The sequence below is a fragment of the Megalops cyprinoides genome, chromosome 2 (assembly GCF_013368585.1).
Source record: "Megalops cyprinoides isolate fMegCyp1 chromosome 2, fMegCyp1.pri, whole genome shotgun sequence".
Classification (NCBI taxonomy): Eukaryota; Metazoa; Chordata; class Actinopteri; order Elopiformes; family Megalopidae; genus Megalops; species Megalops cyprinoides.
Window position 1 is genome coordinate 60,477,085 of NC_050584.1, and position 18,719 is coordinate 60,495,803.

Sequence of the window (18,719 nt, forward strand, 5' to 3'; positions counted from 1 at the left end):
CAGCACAATCATCCAGGCTACAAAAGCAATGCAATCTGACTAAGCTAAAATGAAACTATCAGTCAAGAATTTCCAGTTATCTCCAGCCTTAAAGACTGCAGGTATGGCTCTGTGAGCAGCACTCAGAGGGGAGGCAGATTACATTTCAGATTCCTTTGTTTACTAAAGCAGATCTAGGAGGGGGCACGCCCAATGCTCTTCTCTGGATGAAGAGGCAACATTTTTTACAATTTAAACCCTTTTAAGGGAGAAGACAGACCCCCATTTAGATTAATCTTGCTCTTTTTCAGAGACACACACACACACTTACACATCCACAGCCATATAAAGAAAAAGCACACACACACACACACACACACACACACAACACACAAGCTCCACATTCTTCATGCCATGTCTCACATGGAGCAGCTTCCTTTAATGACTTTTCAATCAACATTAACACTTACCATATCAGCCTACATCAGCCCCTTAATACCAATCTCATTCCAATCTTACATCTTGATTTTTAGAGAGGAAAATACATCTTCCGTTCCATTCGGCAAACAAGCTTGTGTTTAATGCCATTACTTAACTTGAAAACCACTGGCTGTTCAGACTGCCTTGTTTGAAAATCGATGTACAAGTCATTTTCACATGGGGGAGGGAAAACCTTTGTTCCGCTCAAAACAGAGCGGTCTTTCATGCCGAATGCGAAGCACGCTGGAATATATCGAGCACTCACATAATATCACACAATCTCCTCATTGACCCTCGGGAGGGTGGAGGGGATTTTCACACGCTCAGCACCGTCGGACTGAGAAAGATGCACTCGAAAAAAAACCATCACTCGCTCAAACCTTGATCCGAAAACGCCTTAGAGAGATGCTGCTTCGGATGCAGGGTAAGTTTCAAGCCAAGCTCTGTGCCGTGTCTCATCCAAAAACGCTAACAAAGCCGCTGGCGAAGAGACAGGACGGGACAAGCTGAACCGAGCCAGGCTACATTGGGCAGTGAGCGCAAGCACTGTGTCGACAAATATCCAACCAAAACACAGCGAGGCGGGGGGTGGGGGAGGCGTGCTTACTTGTTCGGGGTAATAATCTCTCGCCGGATGTTCTAAAACGCCGTTAGACAGCTCGGAGAGATCTGCGGGCAAGAGGTCCTGTCCCAGAGACAGGCTTTGTATGCTTAGTAGGGACAGGGAATTCTCTTAGATGTCAGTAAAATGAATTCTCCATCACAGCCAGTGGGGTAAATTTGTGTCAGCAAAGGGACAACGACTTATGTCTAGATTTCAGGGAAATTACAAAGAAACTTCCCCATTCTCTCGAACTCTCCAACGAATTCAGATCAGGAGAAGGAACTGTTAAACAGTTTGTTTTCTGGAAAGCCAAAGTAGATGATGTTTTTACGGGAACTGCTGGAAAAAAAACATTACCTCCTGTGGTTGTAGACAAATCAATTTAATTGCATTATGAGCAGAGCACCTCAAAGTGATGGGAAGTTGTGTTTATTAGCTTGTCCAAGAGCTCTGCCATACTATGTCAGGAAGTCCTGAGGAAGTTGTTCTGCCTGCTTCAAATTGGCCAAGAAAGGGACTTCCTCCTCGGCGTCTCTGATGTTTTTTTTGGACGTGCTCACAACATGCACTTTCATGTGGTCGGACCGTGCCATAAACAGTTCCAAACGAGAAATGCCATTGGCAAAGCGGGGCTGGATCCTGCGAGTGTGTGCGTATTTTTGTGTGTGTCTAACGGGAAACCCCATGTGTCACAGTGGGTATTTTCCCAAATTTCAGAAGGATAAAGGAGTTCTTGTGAATTTCTCCCGAAAACCCGCAAATGGTTACAACTGGCAGACTAACTCCATGGAAAATGGGAACTGGACTGCTGGCTTGGGTGTTTTTTGCCCCCCCTCGCCCCCTCTTTTCAAGGTAAACTGGCTGACATACCTGCTCCACCTCGCCCAGGGTGATGGGCTGGGTCTGGTAGCGGGCGTTGGCCCTGCGCAGCCGGGTGTCCGGTCTGCTCCGGGTGACCTTGGTGGCAGGCTGCGCCAGGCGGTTGAAGAGGGCCATCTTCTCCGCCAGGCTGAGGGTGCACAGGTCGGGCTCCTCCGGGGCATCTTGTGGCACGGCCGCAGCGTCCCTGGCCTGCTGGGCCTCCCGGGCATCCTGCACCGCCCTGGCCTCCCGGGCCTGCTCCCTGGCAACGGATGCCTGCTGGGAGGTTGCCTGGAGACTGGGGGAGGAGGGGGAGGGGGCGGAGCCACAGACCAACAACATCCAATCACAATGCAGCACATGCATCTCTTAAGGCATGCTGCACTCACACACATAGTGCAACAGGGCCTTGCTCATTTACCCTGAGCCAGCTACAGCTAGCATGGCATTCCTCTCCCTACTATGGTAGTAGGTGTGTGAAAGCCACAGCATCCTACACAGAGAACACTCAAATCAAAACTCGGGCATAAACCAAAAGGCTGTGGTCAAACGGTAACAGGGAGCAGCATGCAGATCACAGCATGCTCAATGACACAGTATACAAAAAGGCATTCATCATAAAACACAAAACAAAACAAAAACACTCTAGGACTGCTAAAATGTGTTATAGTGCTGGCTACTTTTAAAGCACAATTTCCTGCAATTTTATAGTGAGCTAAGGACACACATAGTGACTCATAAGTTTAAATTCAGGTCTCACTGTTGTTTGAGAAAGCACAGCAGTTTTGGAGATTGCTGTTGGCTATTTATTGAACAGTGAAGAAAAAAAAATTGTTATACATGGCTGAAATTTCATGCTTTCAGTTCAGAGAATATTATGTTATTATGTATTATGTTATTACTAGGTATCTATAAGAATACAAAATGGAGGTAAAGTGTTTGGTTGGAAGTACAATACCAAGTAGAGCAGCCTCAGTTCAGTCTGGTATGTTACACCGAAGTCTTTCTCTAGGATTCATTTTAAAATACAGGCTGACCTTTTCATTGAAAATGAATGCCAAAATCCTAACAGATAAGCAGGTTAAACGAATAGCTGGGTGTCAGATGGCAACCACAGGATAAACTGCGCATACATTTCGGGCTAACAGCCCTGGAGGTGCTGTGAGTGATGCAGTTGTGCTGACATTATGAAAAGGTTACCCGTAGATCCATCTCCTCCTGTTCAGCGCAGCCTACCCACTCGAACCGGGGGTTAGCGTGGTCAAACGTCTTCGGTTTCAGCAGAGAAACGCTCTCGCGCCTCAGTGTGAGTTTAGCTTCATGAGCCGTGTCAGACTGTAAGCACGGTTTGCGTGCTCCCCTTCTACCCCGGACCGACACCTGAGCCCATGGAGCTAAACCAGGTAGTACCTCTGACATTTACCCACGCTAAAATCTGTGTCACCGTTTGCACGGGGGTGTGATCTCCTGATGGGGTAGGGTGATGTAACCCTTAAAAAAATTGCTAACCGTCTTGACCCCAATCTTTATCCCAGCAACGAACTGAAAGATTTAGTCCTTCACCTTTGTTGTTAATATCACATCTGTTTCTTAGCATATCAAACCATTCTGCCAACAGAGGGCGCTGTACACCCAAGCTCTATAATACTCCGAGCAGGAGGTTAGCGAGTGGTTTAAACACATTCTGACTCAAATCAATGGGTGAGATCCATTTAAATTGACAACAAAATTTTATTACAATCTCACTCAGGAAGCACGACCAAATAAAACTTCCAAGCAGCTGGTTAGGCAGCAAAACGGCCACAGTCACAAGTGTAAGGTCAAACGGTCTCTCTAAAGTTACACAGGGTGGATGAAGAGACCAGGAGCTTCCATGCACTGCTGCCTTTAGCTGTGAAACCCCCTTGCAGCAGACCTGCAGAATTGTTAGCACCCGGGGCTTCCTGCACACGCATGCAAACGCCGTCCCGGTACCTGAGCCGCGGGGCCGAGCTGCTGACTACCGTGGGACTTGGGACGCGAGCTACGGCGGTGTGCACGGCCACTTTGTGCAAGGAGGGGGCGGGGACACTTTATGGCCAAACGCGCACACACACGCGCACACACACACAGACAGGGTCACGACACAGAGAGGAGACATCCGTGTCACTCTTGGGTTGGCACTCAGCACTGAGGAGGATTTGGTCATTCAAAAGGCAAAAGGAAAGGAAACTGTGCGGTCTGTCATAAAGGTACAGTGTGTAAATGACAACTGATAATGTACCGGTGGCAGACTAAGCTAATGCCAAAGAAAAGAGGATGTGGATTGTGGTCCACCCCATGGGGGGTCCATACTGCTGAACAGGGGCCTGTATTAGGCCTGAACTCCTCTGGTCCTTCTATCCTCCTGCTAGGAGGTTCCAATTGGTTTTGGGAGGTTCCAGTGCTGTCCGCATTCCAGTGTCAACTATGGCTGTTATATTTTAGACCACGCCCCTTTAAAGAATGTTCACGACCAGCCAGCAAATCAGAACACTCGCAGCTTCAGCAATGTCAGAGACAGAATTTGCAAGGTGGACCGCACCGAGCTGACTATCTCGTCCACAAATACTGTGGTCATTGCTCAACAAATGACTGAGGAAAACTGTAAAATACATTTGTTAATTTTTTTTTAACCATCAGGGATTAATCAAGCAGCAGAAGTGTGCAGTGTCGTGTCTCACTTCCAATATGCATGCTTTTCTTTTGCACTGATTAGACCTGGAATTAGGCATCTTTTCCCAGAACTCTTCTGGTGAGAATAAAGCATCTTTCAGATCCCAACCTTTTACAAAGAACCAGAAAATAAACATTTTTGGAGCCAGGCTGAATTTAGCTTTTCATCTGAACCAAATTAAACAGCTGTAAGAGGTCAATAGTATATTTCCTCATAATCAACCCCTTCATTAAAAAAAAAATAAATAAAAAAACTTGGATGATGTGAGAATCCAAGTCCTGTCTTCAGTCATGATTTGGTGTGCACCAGAGTCCTGACCTTTTCACTGGTTTAAAGGACCTCTCATCTCTCTAAACTGGAGGTTTATGCTGTATATTTCAGGTTCATGCTTATCCTGGCCTGAAAGGAGGGAAATCTATAAAGTAGCCCCCCTCTCTCACCCTCCCACCCTCTCTCACCCTCTCTCACCCTCTCTCTCTTGTTCATTCCCTCTCCTTCTCTCTCTCCTGCTCTCTCCCTCTCCCTCTCCCTCTCCCACTCCCTCTCCCTCTCCCTCTCCCTCTCCCACTCCCACTCCCACTCCCACTCCCACTCCCTCTCCCTCTCCCTCTCCCTCTCCCTCTCCCTCTCCCTCTCCCTCTCCCTCTCCCTCTCCCTCTCCCTCTCCTTCTCTCTCTCCTGCTCTCTCCCTCTCCCTCTCCTGCTCTCTCCCTCTCCCTCTCCTGCTCTCTCCCTCTCCCTCTCCTGCTCTCTCCCTCTCCCTCTCCTGCTCTCTCCCTCTCCCTCTCCTGCTCTCTCCCTCTCCCTCTCCCTCTCCCTCTCCCTCTCCCTCTCCCTCTCCCTCTCCCTCTCCTGCTCTCTCCCTCTCCCTCTCCCTCTCCCTCTCCCTCTCCCTCTCCCTCTCCCTCTCCCTCTCCAGCCCCACCCAGCGGCGGCTGCGGGCCTGACGTACGTGGCTGCGATGACCACCTCCTCCGTGGTGACGGGCTGGGTGCGGGACCTGTCCTGTGCTCGTCTCAGGCGCCTCTCCACCGCCGGGTTGCGCGAGTGCGGCTTGGGGACCCCCGCCCTGGTGTTCTTCTCAAGCTCCTGTTGTCGGGGGGGTTCAGAGGTCGAGAGGGTCAGCGTCCTCACGTACAGGCAATCACTCACTCAACTGGACATCCCAGAATGCACTACCACACACCGCATCGCACATCACACACAGAAGTGGTGTCGCAACTACAATTTGCCCAACTAATCATGTTACCAATAAAAAAAAAAAAAAATCCATTGATGAACTTGTGAAATGGAGAACATGCAGATCCAGAGAGTACAGCCAGTGAAACTGCCCACAGTCACAGCGTGTCCCGGCTGAACAGACACCACAGAACCCAAATACCCATCAGCCAATCGATGGCCCATCACTGCCATCCCACATGCCTCACAGATACGACCATGAAGCGAACTTAAAGTGACCCGCCTGACTAAACCCCCCCCCCCCCCCACCACCCCCTGCTGTGTCTCATCTAATCCAAGGGAATGCCACACACCCGTGCAGCAGGGAAGCTTAATCAATCGATTGATTGATTGATTGATTGATTACATGACGGTGGAGGCTTGTGCAGCCACAGCAAAGGGAAAAGTTTGGTGAGTGAATCAGAGAGAAGGAATGCAGTGGGTGGGGGTTGGGGGTGAGGGTTGGGCTGGATTGGCAGGAGAGGAGAGTATGGGGGTGGTGGGGAAGGGGGGGGTTCCTCCTGGCACCCTCTTACAGATGTTCTGCTGAGGCAGATGTGACCCCCGCTACTCAGTGCAGGGGCGGGGGGGGGTGGGGGGGCGAGGGGTAAACAGAGGAGTTGGGAAAACACTAAACAAAAGCAATACCCTGAAGAGGGACCTCTTGGCCGCTACGCTGAGCTTGGCTCTCTCATCCAGCTTCTCTTCGTCTACTGGAGGGAAAGACAGGAAAAATCCAACCATTAGGAGGGGAAGGGGAAAGTAAATCCAAAAAGGAGGTGAAGTCCAGAGAGAGCTCTCTAAGCAGGATGTCCAGAAATAAGTGGTCAGAACAGAGGACAGAGACCCGAAAGAGACCTGTCCCAAAAGTTTTAAAAAACAACAAAAAAAAATGTCAAGCTACAAAAATATTCCAGCATAATAAATTTGTTTGAGGCCACAAACACATCCTAAATAATAATAACTAAATAATAAATCATAATAAAACAGCACCCTCCTGCAAAGAGTTTTACTATACTAGCAGCTTTCAGCTTCTGGTTCCTATAATTTTCCAAACATTGAGATTCAGTAACGGTCCTTGTGATCCTAAGCCTGACAGAGACATAGATATACTCTGTTCATTTAAGAGATTTGTGAAAAAGGATGACAGTTCAGCACCTCTAAGCGATCACAGATGAAGATTGAACAGCCTGGCCAGTATTGGTTCTAAGCAGGTAGAGTGTATTGTGTCATATTTAGTTGTGCCATATAATCGTTCTCTTAATGTGTGTGTAAATGCCTTCAGATTCTCAACACCATTGGGTCCATCAGTTCCCCTTCCATCCACAGAATAACCTACACATTAACAAACAATAAAAGCTCCACACACACACACCATTAACTCCGGTACAAACTCAATTGCTGCATGGAGCAGTGCTCAGGGAATTGGACTAGCATCCAGTAGGTTGCATGTTTGAATTCCCGACGAGGGGGTGGAAGGTACTTAACCTGCAAAAGGTACTTAAGAGCTTCCGCTAATACCCAGCTGTATAAAAGGATCATTCGCTAAAAGGGAGCCGGTTAAGTAGCCCTGAGTAATGTTGCCCTACTAAGAGGCTAGAGGTATGAGGGCAGGTCAGGAGGACTCTCCCAGTGCAACTGATGGCAAGGAGGAGAGGCAACAGCACAAAGGCTATCATGTGCTGGAGACCAAGAGAGAGAGCAAAGTACCTACAGCGGGACGTCTTACTTCATCTTATTTCGTATTACTTCATCTTTCAACCATGCAGTTTGATTGACGTTCATCTTTTTTTTTTTTTTTTGGCTATTTCTGTTATGACTGTTCTGTTACAACTGTTTTATTATGAGAAGCAGATGTACCAAAACGGTGCTTAGAATAACTACCGCAGTTTACGCTACTGTGAGCACCAATAACGACTTCCATAAAACCCATTTCAAATGCCTTTTTTCTTTCTTTTTTGGAAAAAAAATCAGAAATGTAATTAGGTGTCTTGCGTCACTTGCTGGCTTATTTTCATTAACAAGGGCCTTTGTTGCTAAGGCTACGCTCCCCAACGTCAGAATCTCTACTTTAAAGTATGAGCTATTACGAACCATCTCTGAAATAATATCCCTTGACTTTTTTAACGACTCAAAGGAACCATTTCCATTCAAAAAAGGAGCAACAGCTGGCTCAAAGACTGGACAGACAAAGTTATAAGTAGCCTTTTACAGATCTGATACTTACCTTCAATCGGGATCTCAGGACTCAAGCAGGATCTGAAGGGCCAGAAACAGAAACACAAAAAACAGGAAAGTCCATCAGTGAGCGGCATACGCGGTAGGGGGCAGAAGCCGATGCTGGTTTCGAAAGGACAGCTAGCATGAGCATTCAGACAGATACGCGGGAGAGCCGCAAAGAGGAAAGCTGCGGTTGTTTTCTCATGAGTGGAAACACAATGTGGTGATGAACGATTAGGAGAACAGGATGGAAATCAGCGGGCCGCTAATGAGACGTTAAATCTACGAGAATTAGCGATTAAACCGTCTGTTCTCGGCCTAGGGGTCGGGCTTAGAACCTGCGACAATGAAGCAATTCATAGGGAGGAGGTCATGTGACTTGCGTCCACCGACTGCCCTAGAGAACAGCACACAGATCTTCACTTTTTTTTTTTTTTGCTCGACCCAGTCACTCCTCAGGGGGGAACTTTCCCCATTGTTTTCCAGCCGAAAACCTGACCCTAATTCACCATCACATGCAGCTGGAGGTGAGTGCAGATAACTGTGCCACTAACCATTAGAAGGACTGAGGTGACCCAGGAACCGTCACGAATCAATCGTTTCTCTATGGCGAGATTTATCAACTGATCAGAGATCAGCTGAAAGGAATGACCACTTAAGATTTTTATAGAGTGAATGAAACTTACAGGGAACTTCGAGTTTACCACAAATAAATGGCCGAAATTCTGCCTTAATTCATACAAAAAAATGATATAGTGTAAATCATATAGCCTGACAAGTAATCAAAGCGATGAAAAGCCTACTGCAAGAATACCAGTTTCATACCTGAATATACTAATCTTGATTACAACTCGTACAGAGGGTTGGAAAAAAATTCATTCACTAAATCTGTGGGCTTAACAAGAACCTTTAAGGTACACACAGTGTTTCACAGGGGGGCGAATTTAGCGCTGCACCAATGAAACATCCTGATGGAATTAAAAAAAAAAAAAAAAACAAAGCTGGAGCCGCTCGATAAAAGCCTAATTCAGCAATGCTACAAGCGCTTTAAACGAGCTCTCTCAGCAGCCCAAACCTCCTCGGGAAAGATAGCATTAGTACCCGATCACTTCCCAATCCTGAGCAACAGGATCCTCTCCTGTCCTTCCCACCAAAGCCCCCCCCCCCCCCCCCCCCCCCCCCCCGTCCCACACACAGCCTACCTATCGGACTCCAGGTGCTCTGCAGAGGTGATAGGCTGCGTCCTAAACCTCTCTGAGGTCTTTCTACTTTCCCCGGCAGAGATATAGCGCCTCGGCCTCCGAGAGCCCCGGTCCCACTGAGCCTGGCCACCGCCCGGCTCTACCTTAGCCTCCCTTTCAGCACGTGAGAGAGAGGGAGAGGGAGAGGGAGAGAGAGAGGGGGAGAGAGAGAGAGAGAGAGAGAGAGAGAGAGAGAGAGAGAGAGAAAATGCCAAGTGTTGAGACAGACAAGAGAAGAGAACAATACCGAGACAGGCTGGGATCAGACGAGAGAGATGAGGACTTCTTTTTTTAAAAAAACCTGAGGCAGTTGTCCCCCCGCCACACTGCAACACTTCCTCAAGGTTTTTTAAAAAAGTCGGAGCGGTAAACAGCATGACATGCTGGGTCCCATGCATGGGTGTGACACGGGTGTTCCCGCTACGGGTTTGGCGCTAGGTGATGTAAGAAAGCCTGCGCGGAAGTGTTAGGAGCCTCCAAGCCACCGTACCCCGCTCCCCAGGATGACAGTCCTCCAGCGCACCCCCACCCCTGCCCCCAAGACTGCCCTCACGGCACCGAGGACCAGGCAGGAACCTCAACTTTAGCGGTTAATTGATGGAAGTCTATGTTAGGGACCGTGCAAATGATCGCAGCGGGTATTTGGGATTAGAGGTGGGAGGAAAAAGCGTTAGCCATCCGATACTGTTCCACCTACGGTTCTGGTTTCCGGGCGGCGCTGGTGTGGGAGTGGGCATTGGCGGTCTCCAGGTAGGAGTGGCGGAGCTGGGCCACGGAGACCCTGGTGTCCAGGGAGCTGAGCTCCCCATTCGCCACCGTGCCCTCGCCACCGTGGAAAGCCACCTCTCTGTCCGGCTCCGGGGCGCCGGAGGCCTGCTGGGACGTCCCGGCGTCTGACATGGAGCGGGTCAGAAGCTTCTGCTTGGCAGAGGACGCCTCTGTTCCGCTCTGCCGGGTCTCCTTTTGCTTGTTTTTGGCGGGCACGGGCAAGTCCTCCTCAGCCTCGTACCCCAGCCCCCGTCCCCCGTCTCCCCTCGGCGAATCCTCCTCGCCCGCGCCCTCTTTCAGGTCTTCCTCGCTCTTCTCCTGGCGGCGGATTTCGGACGGCAGCATCGCCTTCCTGCTATTCAGAAGTCCCTCCGTCTGTACCCCTTGTCTGCCGTCCTTCTGGCTCTGGTGGGCGCGCTGGGCCCCGCCCATCCTCTCAGACTCAGACTCCTCCTGGCACACTTCGCCGGTCTTTGTGGCGGATGCGGTTGGCACAGAGAGGTAGCCCTGGCAACCCTCGTCCCCCTGCTCCCCCACCGTCCCGGACTTGGCATCGTGGGAGGGGACCGAGGGCCGCTCGTGCCCGAGAACCAGCTGGCGCACCCTGCCGTGGGGGGCGGGGAGGTCGTGCCGAGAGGCGGCGTGATGCCTTCTGGACGCTGACAAGTCTGACAACGGCTCAGGGGACCACCTCACAGTTTCCTCTTTAGCCAGCCTCTCTCTAACTCTAATTCTTCAAGGAGAGAGAAAGGGGTTAACTCTTTAAGTACCAGGCTGATACAAAAAGCTCAAGAGACCGGATGAGTACACTTTTTTTTAACCCTCTAATGGTTTGCTCCATTAAGGTCTGACATAGCAATAGAGGTCAAAGGTCATTAAGAGAATCCCTGCAAAACCACTGCATTCAAAAATGTTTTTTAATTGAATATTATCACTCCTGCGAAGAAACACAGACCACTGTCCCACTGCAGAGAGGAGAGCACGCTGGCAAATTCACAAGCATATGAAGTCGGGTGGGTGCAAAAGCAAGAGCTGGCACTTTTAATTTTTTTTTAAATCTCTGCAGCGGTAAATCTCCATTTTCTGTGAAAGTCAGCAAACCGCTGTAAAGAGCAAGTTAAGCTCCACTGAGGGGGTTCCGGCAGAATCCTCGCTACTTCCACATGCTATTGGACATAAAGGCCTGTTTAATAGCACTCCAATCACACTGTTAGAGACACCCTCCTCTTGTCATGATGGCTTTACCCCAGCTGATTAAAGCCTAATTTTATATATATATATATATATATATATATATATATATATATATATATATATATATATATGCACACACACACACACACACACACACAGTATATGTCTTGACATACGCGCAGTTCTGTGCTTATAAAACCAACAAGGCCACTTTAAAAAGCAGCCAGTCACCATGGGCACTGTGTTCGGCTGCACTATACAGCAACATGCCTCATAAGGTCAGAGTAACAGAGAGACAGCTCTTTGTCATTAAGGTGGAAGACAATAGAGGCTGTTCTATATTTAAACCTCCCTTTGTGATGTCAGGGGAAGTGTTACGCGAGCACATTGGTGGAAGGGGGTGGTCTTGTCTTGGCTCCTCCCCTCTCGGGGGGGGGGGGGAGGGGCACAATGAGCACAGATTCAGACATCTGCTGCAGGAGACACCGCAAGCTGCTCTGTAAATGAAACCCGGTAATCCTGCTCTGTGCGTGAGAAAGGCAGCAGCTCGGCTAAACCGGCAACGGCGGCAGGCCAAAACCGGTGGTAACAGCATTGCTCATGGAGAGGGGCCGCTGCCTGACCCACCGCACTCCACCCCTCTCACAGACCAGCTGCCTGACCCCCTCTGGGGCCGTCGGCTCTCACCTGCTCATACTGCTCAAGGCCTCAGACGTGACTCATCCTCACAGGTGCTGTCACACGGCCTGGCCTGCCTCCTCACCATGGCAACCCTGACCCGATCTCCCCCCCCCAGCAACAACACCCCCCACCCCTCCCAAACAATAGGCAGGCGGTCACCCCCACACAGCCCTTCTCAAGCCACAGGAACCTCAGAGGGGTGTTCAGCATTTCCTTTCCATCTTACAAACCCTGCCGAGCACAAATCTAAAGCCCATCACTGCCTATACGAACCTGTGCGTGGACAGTAAAGTGAACCATAAGGTGGACTCCAGATGTCTGCTTCTCTGCTCCTCTTTTTTTGCCCTCAAATTACTCTTTCATATGTTACAGACACATAAAAAACCTTCTCTTGTGTTTGAGGGTGCCGTTCTAATTCAGGCCGACAAAGGAAACGGGCTACTGACTTCGCCTGCATGCTTTGATCATTTAAAAGCAGGTTCGTTAATGGGCAGGAAGCTTATAATGGGTATAGCGTGTCAAAAGCAGACCCGCTTAAAAGAAACTACCGAATGCAATAAGTTGCAATTTTGGAGACACTGTTGCAAGCTCTATCATTACGGATACCGCAGACACTTTCACCTGTGCATCATGCCCAAGGCTGTCAAGATATTTTCTTTGAAATGGCAATATGAAGAGATCAAAACCCAGGCAATGACTGGGACCTGGCAGATTTTGCTCCTGCAAAATGCTAGACAGTAGTTGTGAAAAATGGGGGAAAAAGCAGCTTGATGTCCATTAGCTCATATAAAAAAAATTTCCTCAGGGCCACAGTGTGCAAGAAAACAAGTCTGTATTCTGACCAACAGAGAAGCAACCAGCTTTAACGGGACGGGACTCTTCGATAAAAGACTGGCGCTGCAGGTCTGAGGGTTTGGGAACCGGGTGCGTGGCATGAGTGCAGCTCACACCCCCGTCCCACACACAGACAGGCCTCCTCATTATGGGCCTGGTGCAGAGCCTGGGGACAGAGGGAGCTGCAGACACCGTACCCCCCCCGCACCCCCGTACTGCAGCTACGAGGCACGGCCACTGTGCCAAAATTATACTGTTTAGCCTGACCCTATTCCGCAGACCTCTACCTCTCCTTCAGACTTGCATCTTCCTCCCTTGAAACATGCGAATAAAACAGACTTAATCCTTCAAAATGTACGGGTGTTGCAAATTTTCCTTAAAAAAAAACAGTAAAATTTACTGTTTAAGTGAAATGCTAAGGTGACTTATAGGTCAAGCATCAACACAGTCAGGCTGAAAAAATCATTGGGGGCCAACTACAAAAAAAAAAAAAAAAAAACAACACCATTCTCAATCAAAGAACTGGAGAGTTATTAGTATAAACATTCAAAGAGCTGGGTAAATTATTCAGCTTTTAAAATCTCCAAAAAGTGTCTCACTCCAAAACAAAACAAAGCAGGAGGAACAAAAAAAAAAAAAACCACACCAGTTAAGTGTGTGAGGGGAGCGAGGATTATTCCGGGTTGTTGCTATGGTTACAGGCATGATGGGATGGGTTAGCGGGTCTCCTGTTAGGGATGGTTCCAGGGTCAGACACACCCCCCCCCCCACGCTTTTCCCCAGAGCCCAGGGTACCTGGAGGGCCAGTTGATAAGAGCCTGCGTGTCGCCTTCTGAGTCTGTCTGGAGAAACCAGTCAGGGCTGCACGAGAACCACAGCTCAGCGTGAATGTGGTTCACCCACACTTTCACACAAAAGCACATTAAATCAGGTACTTCAACCCCCACCATCCCTCCCTCCAATAAAAAGACAAACAAACATCACAAATCCTGCTAACCTACTCCAAATCCTAACTGATTTGAGGCAATGACTGCTTATACTGTCCTCCATGGTGATGCTAATCCTGCTAATCCTGTGATCCTGCTAATTATAAATTTCTCTAATTACCGCAGACTGTGTGCGCTCTCGGGGAGAATATGACGTCAGCGTGCACGACATGCGCAGGCACACCTGTGCGTTTCCATGGCGCAGTGCGGGCCGGACAGCCGGCTGACCTCCACGGCGCACCGCTTTTGATACACTGCAGGAACACATCTGAGCGCCATACGCGCTCGGAGCAGGTGAGCGCATACTTCGGGGGGGAAAAAAAGTCATTGTTTTTGACAGGCTTCATTTGTCAGGGAGCGGTCGGAGCGGTGCGGACAGATTTATAATAATATTACACGTTAATTTATGAAGCCGGCCGCACTAGTCTTCATCTGCCCCAGCTGCAAGGCTGCTCTCAGTGCCAGCCCACACCGCATGCTGTGTAACCCGATCCCCTTTATGATGTCACACTCCAGCAGCTGCCAGATTGTGAAACCCGAGAGCAGGGGGGCGGGGCCTATTCCGAAGGCATTGATCCCTGTCTACTCCAGTGATATACCGATGTTACTATAAACATTTTTCACCACAGATTCAGATTATAAGCTGTACAGTACGTCACATTCCAACCTGAAGGATTGAAGTACAGATTTAAAAAGGGAAAAAAACCCAAGTTGTTTATCATTCCTAATTGACTGCAATCACAGGTCCACCTTTTTACAAAACCTGATCTAAAGTTTGAATTACAGGCCTCCAAAGAAAACCGTTTAGCCAGTATTGTACATATATCATTCAAATGTTGCTATTTCATCACTTAACAGTGCAAGTTGAGAGGTACCCTTAAAATATAATCAAGGGTGATCATTTTGAAGCGTTTCCATCACTTGTTTGCCACATAGATTGATGATGTCAATGCTTTATCTATTTAAAATGGTTAAATATTTCATTTGTTCTTGAGAAACTCTGAGCCAAGAGGGACTGCTAAGCACAAAGGCAGCGGGGTTTGGCTAAAGTGCTAACAGCCCTGTGAAAACCCCTACAGACAGATAGGAGAAGTCACCTCAGCTAAGACCTATTCATCATAAATTACACACAGGAATTCAGCAACAACACAGGACATACTGGAATGGCTGGAACGACAGACCAGGAGGAGGTAATATATCCAGTTTAAAAGAATATATACATTCTCAGGGCGAGCTGCATTCCCAGTAGACGAACATTTATTTTTTAAATGTTCTTTTGTACTTGTATTAGACTATGTGTATTGGTTTGACAGTGTGTATAATGTGTCAGGCTTGCACAATCTCTGCTGATTCGCCCTCGCAGAATCACTTTTTCTCTTTGTTAGATTACCCATTACTTCTCAGTCTGCTCATATCAGACACAACTGTCTGAGAAATTGCACAGGTCGTGCTTAAAGGATGATCCTATAAATACAACAAATACTCCTCTAATGGAGGGTCCTGACATCCAAAGAGGAGGCTCGGCCATTCATTTACAGTGAAAAGAGCGAATAGCATTCCCTGTGTCCTTACGCTTCTGCGTGTGTGTGTGTGTGTGTGTACCGCAGTGGGAACACTCACCCCTGTCGGCTCAGGACGCTGTGGGCCTGCTGCTCGATGAACATGTCCCCCGGGGAGGCGCCCCGTTTTGGGGAGGGCAGGGAGGACCGTCGGTCCGTTTTGGGGGAGCCCGGCACCCCGCTGACGGCATAGTCCTTGGCCGGGACCTTTGCGGAGGTCGACACGTCCATGTAGGACGGCTGCTCGTGGGGCGCAACCCTGGCCCCCCTGTCCTGGCCCCGCCTGTAGTTCTCCAAATTCATCATCCTCTCGCGCTCCAAGAAGCCATCCTGCCTCTCTCGGGCGTGGCCGGGCTCACCGGGGGACCGCGAGGGGCCCCTCCCTGTCCTGTAGAGGGGGGCGTGGTGGTCCCGGCCCTCCTCCTCCTCCTCTTCCTCTGCGCCGCGGCGGTGCCGCTCGTGCCTCTCGTGCCTCTCCGGGGGGTCCGCCTCTTTCCGGGCACGGGCGTAGCGGGAGTAATAGTCCGTGTCCAGCTCCTGGTCCAGGGAGATGCCGTAGCGCTCTGCCAGCTCCCGCCGACGCTCCGCCTTGTAGCGGGCGATCCGCTCCGCCTTGGACTCCAGGCTCGCCGGGTCCGTGGCGCCGGCGCCGTATGCGGATTCGCCGTGGAGGGCGTGCGGGTCCGCCCGGCACCGCGCTCTGGACTGCCTCTCTGAAGCAGCCATCTCAGGAATCTGATCCTCATCCCTGCTGTACCGTTTCACTGTGACTGTGGGGGGGGAAGAGAGACTCCAGTTTAAAAACGCCAGTTTTCACAAGTACTGCATATCCACACATGCATGCGGAGGAGGTGGAAGTGTAGCACAGTGGTTAAGGAGCAGGACTCATAACCAGAAGGTTGCCAGTTCGATTCTCCAGGGACGTGACAACATGACAATCATGGATTTTGTAAAAGTTTGTAAATGCTGGTTTCCTTAATAAAGTCCTGAACCATTCTTCGCTAACAAGCAAATCTGTCTTGCCTCCACTAAACCTTTCAGCGTCCAAACTCGACTCTCAAATTCCATCACATCACTTTAAATTGGAGGGGGGTTCCCTCCTGTGAAGTCATCTGTACTTTATTCCGAAAGAGGCCTTAATCACGTTGTTATTGTATTCCTAACGGCACAGCACACCTTGGTTCCCACAGTATGCACGTATCCAACACGTAGAAACCAGTGCCAGCAATCCAAACCATCAGTGAAATCTGACAGCGTAATGCTGTCCTTCTGGATCATTTTTGGCACCGCATGAATGCCCTGACATGAGGTAATGTTACTCATATAGATGATTACCAGGTTCCGTGTGCACGTCAGTATGATGTACGTGTATTGTTTCAGTGTGTAGCTTCATGTACCCTAAAAAAAATTACTGTTGTCTGCTTTTATTTCAGTCTTGTTTTCAGCTTGATGCTCAATGATGGTCCTGCTGGCTGCCTCTGCACCCATGTTGCGTGATTCGATTGCGATTCGAAACGAAAGAATTTGAGCTGAAAGTATGTTGCATGAGAGTTCTGCAAACGTCTCTGGGCCAAGAGGATCTGCCAAATGCATAAATACGCAATAAAACACGGATGTGCCCCTGGGTTTTGAGACGCGGGCGATTTGAAGACGGAGCAGGCGGGACGGTGGGCTGGGCGTTACCTCCGCAGGGGTCGCAGGGGTCGGAGGCGCGGGTGTACCGCGGGGTGTCCTCCTCCAGCAGCCGATTGGTCACCAGGCCGGCGCAGCCGGGCAGCAGGGCCGGCTGAACGTCGCCCTCGATCCCCTCCAGGCGGCGAGCAATCCTCTCCTTCCTGCACGACACGTTAGCATTCACGTTTCACAGACCCGAGCGTGTAAAAATGCATGTAACAGAGTCTCGTGATAAACTGTACATGCAGGAAACACACCACATCTGAACACATGACAATCTACTAGACAGTGCTTATAATAATAATAATAATAATAATAATTTCATCCTGAAAGAGGGAACTGCTAAGATAAATTGCAGCAAGTGTAGTAATCCTGCACAGTAACATTCAGAAAAAGCAACGATTTAAGCTATGATTAGGTAAGGGAACCAAGATTTATTCTTAGGAAGTGGGACTTCTGGAAGCACAGTCTGAAGCACAGTCTGAAGAGGGAGATGGGCAGCGAGTCTGCTGTCCCAACTCCGTTCATCAGGTCAGGTAATACTGGGGCAGGATAGGTCAAGGACAAGACAGCGGTCAGCTAATTGCACACACACGCTCAACAGAAAAACCTACTTCCAGTAACTGCTTCCTGTACTTCCTATATCACTCTGTAGCTAGCTGCACAGTGGGTGTTAAGGTGCGGAATCCTACCACTATGACATAATTCCGGAACATAAACCTGGAGTGTTTGTTAACGCGGGATCCCTGTTGCAATACAAGCCGGTGTGTGACATGATTCATGCATCACTCTTAATGTTGCGCCGCCAGCGGTCTCAGGCTTAGGGGCCCTTTGCCATGACATACCTGTTCATTTCCAATTCGCTCGAGCTCCTTTCAAAACGTTTTCTTAATTCTGAAACTGAGGGAGAGGAAAAAAAAAACAAATGATCAAATCCAGAAATCACACAACATGAAAACATGATAGTAGACAGTGACCCAAAAAAAAAAGTTCAACACTAGAGAAGAATACCATGCATCAGAAGAACAACATATTTACTCAGCTGTTTTTTTTTTTTTTAAACTTTTCAAATGGTATTTCTGACATGATCAATTTACTCCAGGGCTCTAACAGTTGTTTGGGTATATCATCCTGAGTGCACATCCATTGGTATCAACCACATTGTATCCTTAGGACAGAGCTCCTACTATGAATTCAAAACTCTTAGCAACACAAAGAAACGGTCTGAAACCATCACAGGCAAAGCACAGCAGTTTAAGCAACAAACAGGAAAAAGAACAACACATGACATCCAGTTCAGACTGCTTTCATAGGCCATCACCACTGTATCAGATCCTCTGAAATAACAAACACCAGCAGCAGGGTGTATTAGAAACCGTGAGGAGCAGCCTTAACGACCAGCTGGGCCTGATCTGGGAAGCAAACCTAACTCACATCTGACAACCCCACTAAACAGTTTACGGTCAAGCAGATAAACATGCACACAATGAGCACTAACTTACATCGTCTAGTAGCTCTGAAAATGTCTGATTGTACCAAAACATGAAGGCGCATGTGGTGTCAGCCTGCAGTCGCTGCAGAAAAACTATGTGGTCACAAACATGAACCGAGATGGCCGAGGAGCTTTCATTTCTCATCCTGAAGAGGGCTATATTCCTAGGGCTCTGGGCCCCTGTGCAGAGGCTGTTTGAGTTTGAGCAAATCACTCCGAAGATCGCCGATTTC

The 18,719-nt window shown here is 49.0% G+C and overlaps 1 protein-coding gene across 3 annotated transcripts in view; it reads right to left on the reverse strand.

The window, feature by feature from the left end:
* Positions 1–17,890, reverse strand: part of svila (supervillin a) — a 58,929-nt gene extending 41,039 nt beyond the window's left edge. For all 3 annotated transcript variants that reach the window (XM_036517002.1, XM_036516986.1, XM_036516993.1), the window contains exons 1-7: positions 17,840–17,890; positions 17,004–17,155; positions 15,382–16,090; positions 8,065–8,096; positions 6,486–6,550; positions 5,572–5,708; positions 1,934–2,222 (exon numbers count right to left, since the gene is read on the reverse strand). In XM_036517002.1, coding sequence (XP_036372895.1) covers positions 1,934–2,222; positions 5,572–5,708; positions 6,486–6,550; positions 8,065–8,096; positions 15,382–16,090; positions 17,004–17,155; positions 17,840–17,847 — 1,392 coding nt within the window. In that variant the 5' untranslated portion in view covers positions 17,848–17,890. The remainder of the gene's footprint in view (positions 1–1,933; positions 2,223–5,571; positions 5,709–6,485; positions 6,551–8,064; positions 8,097–15,381; positions 16,091–17,003; positions 17,156–17,839) is intronic.
* Between the last annotated feature and the right edge of the window lie 829 nt (positions 17,891–18,719).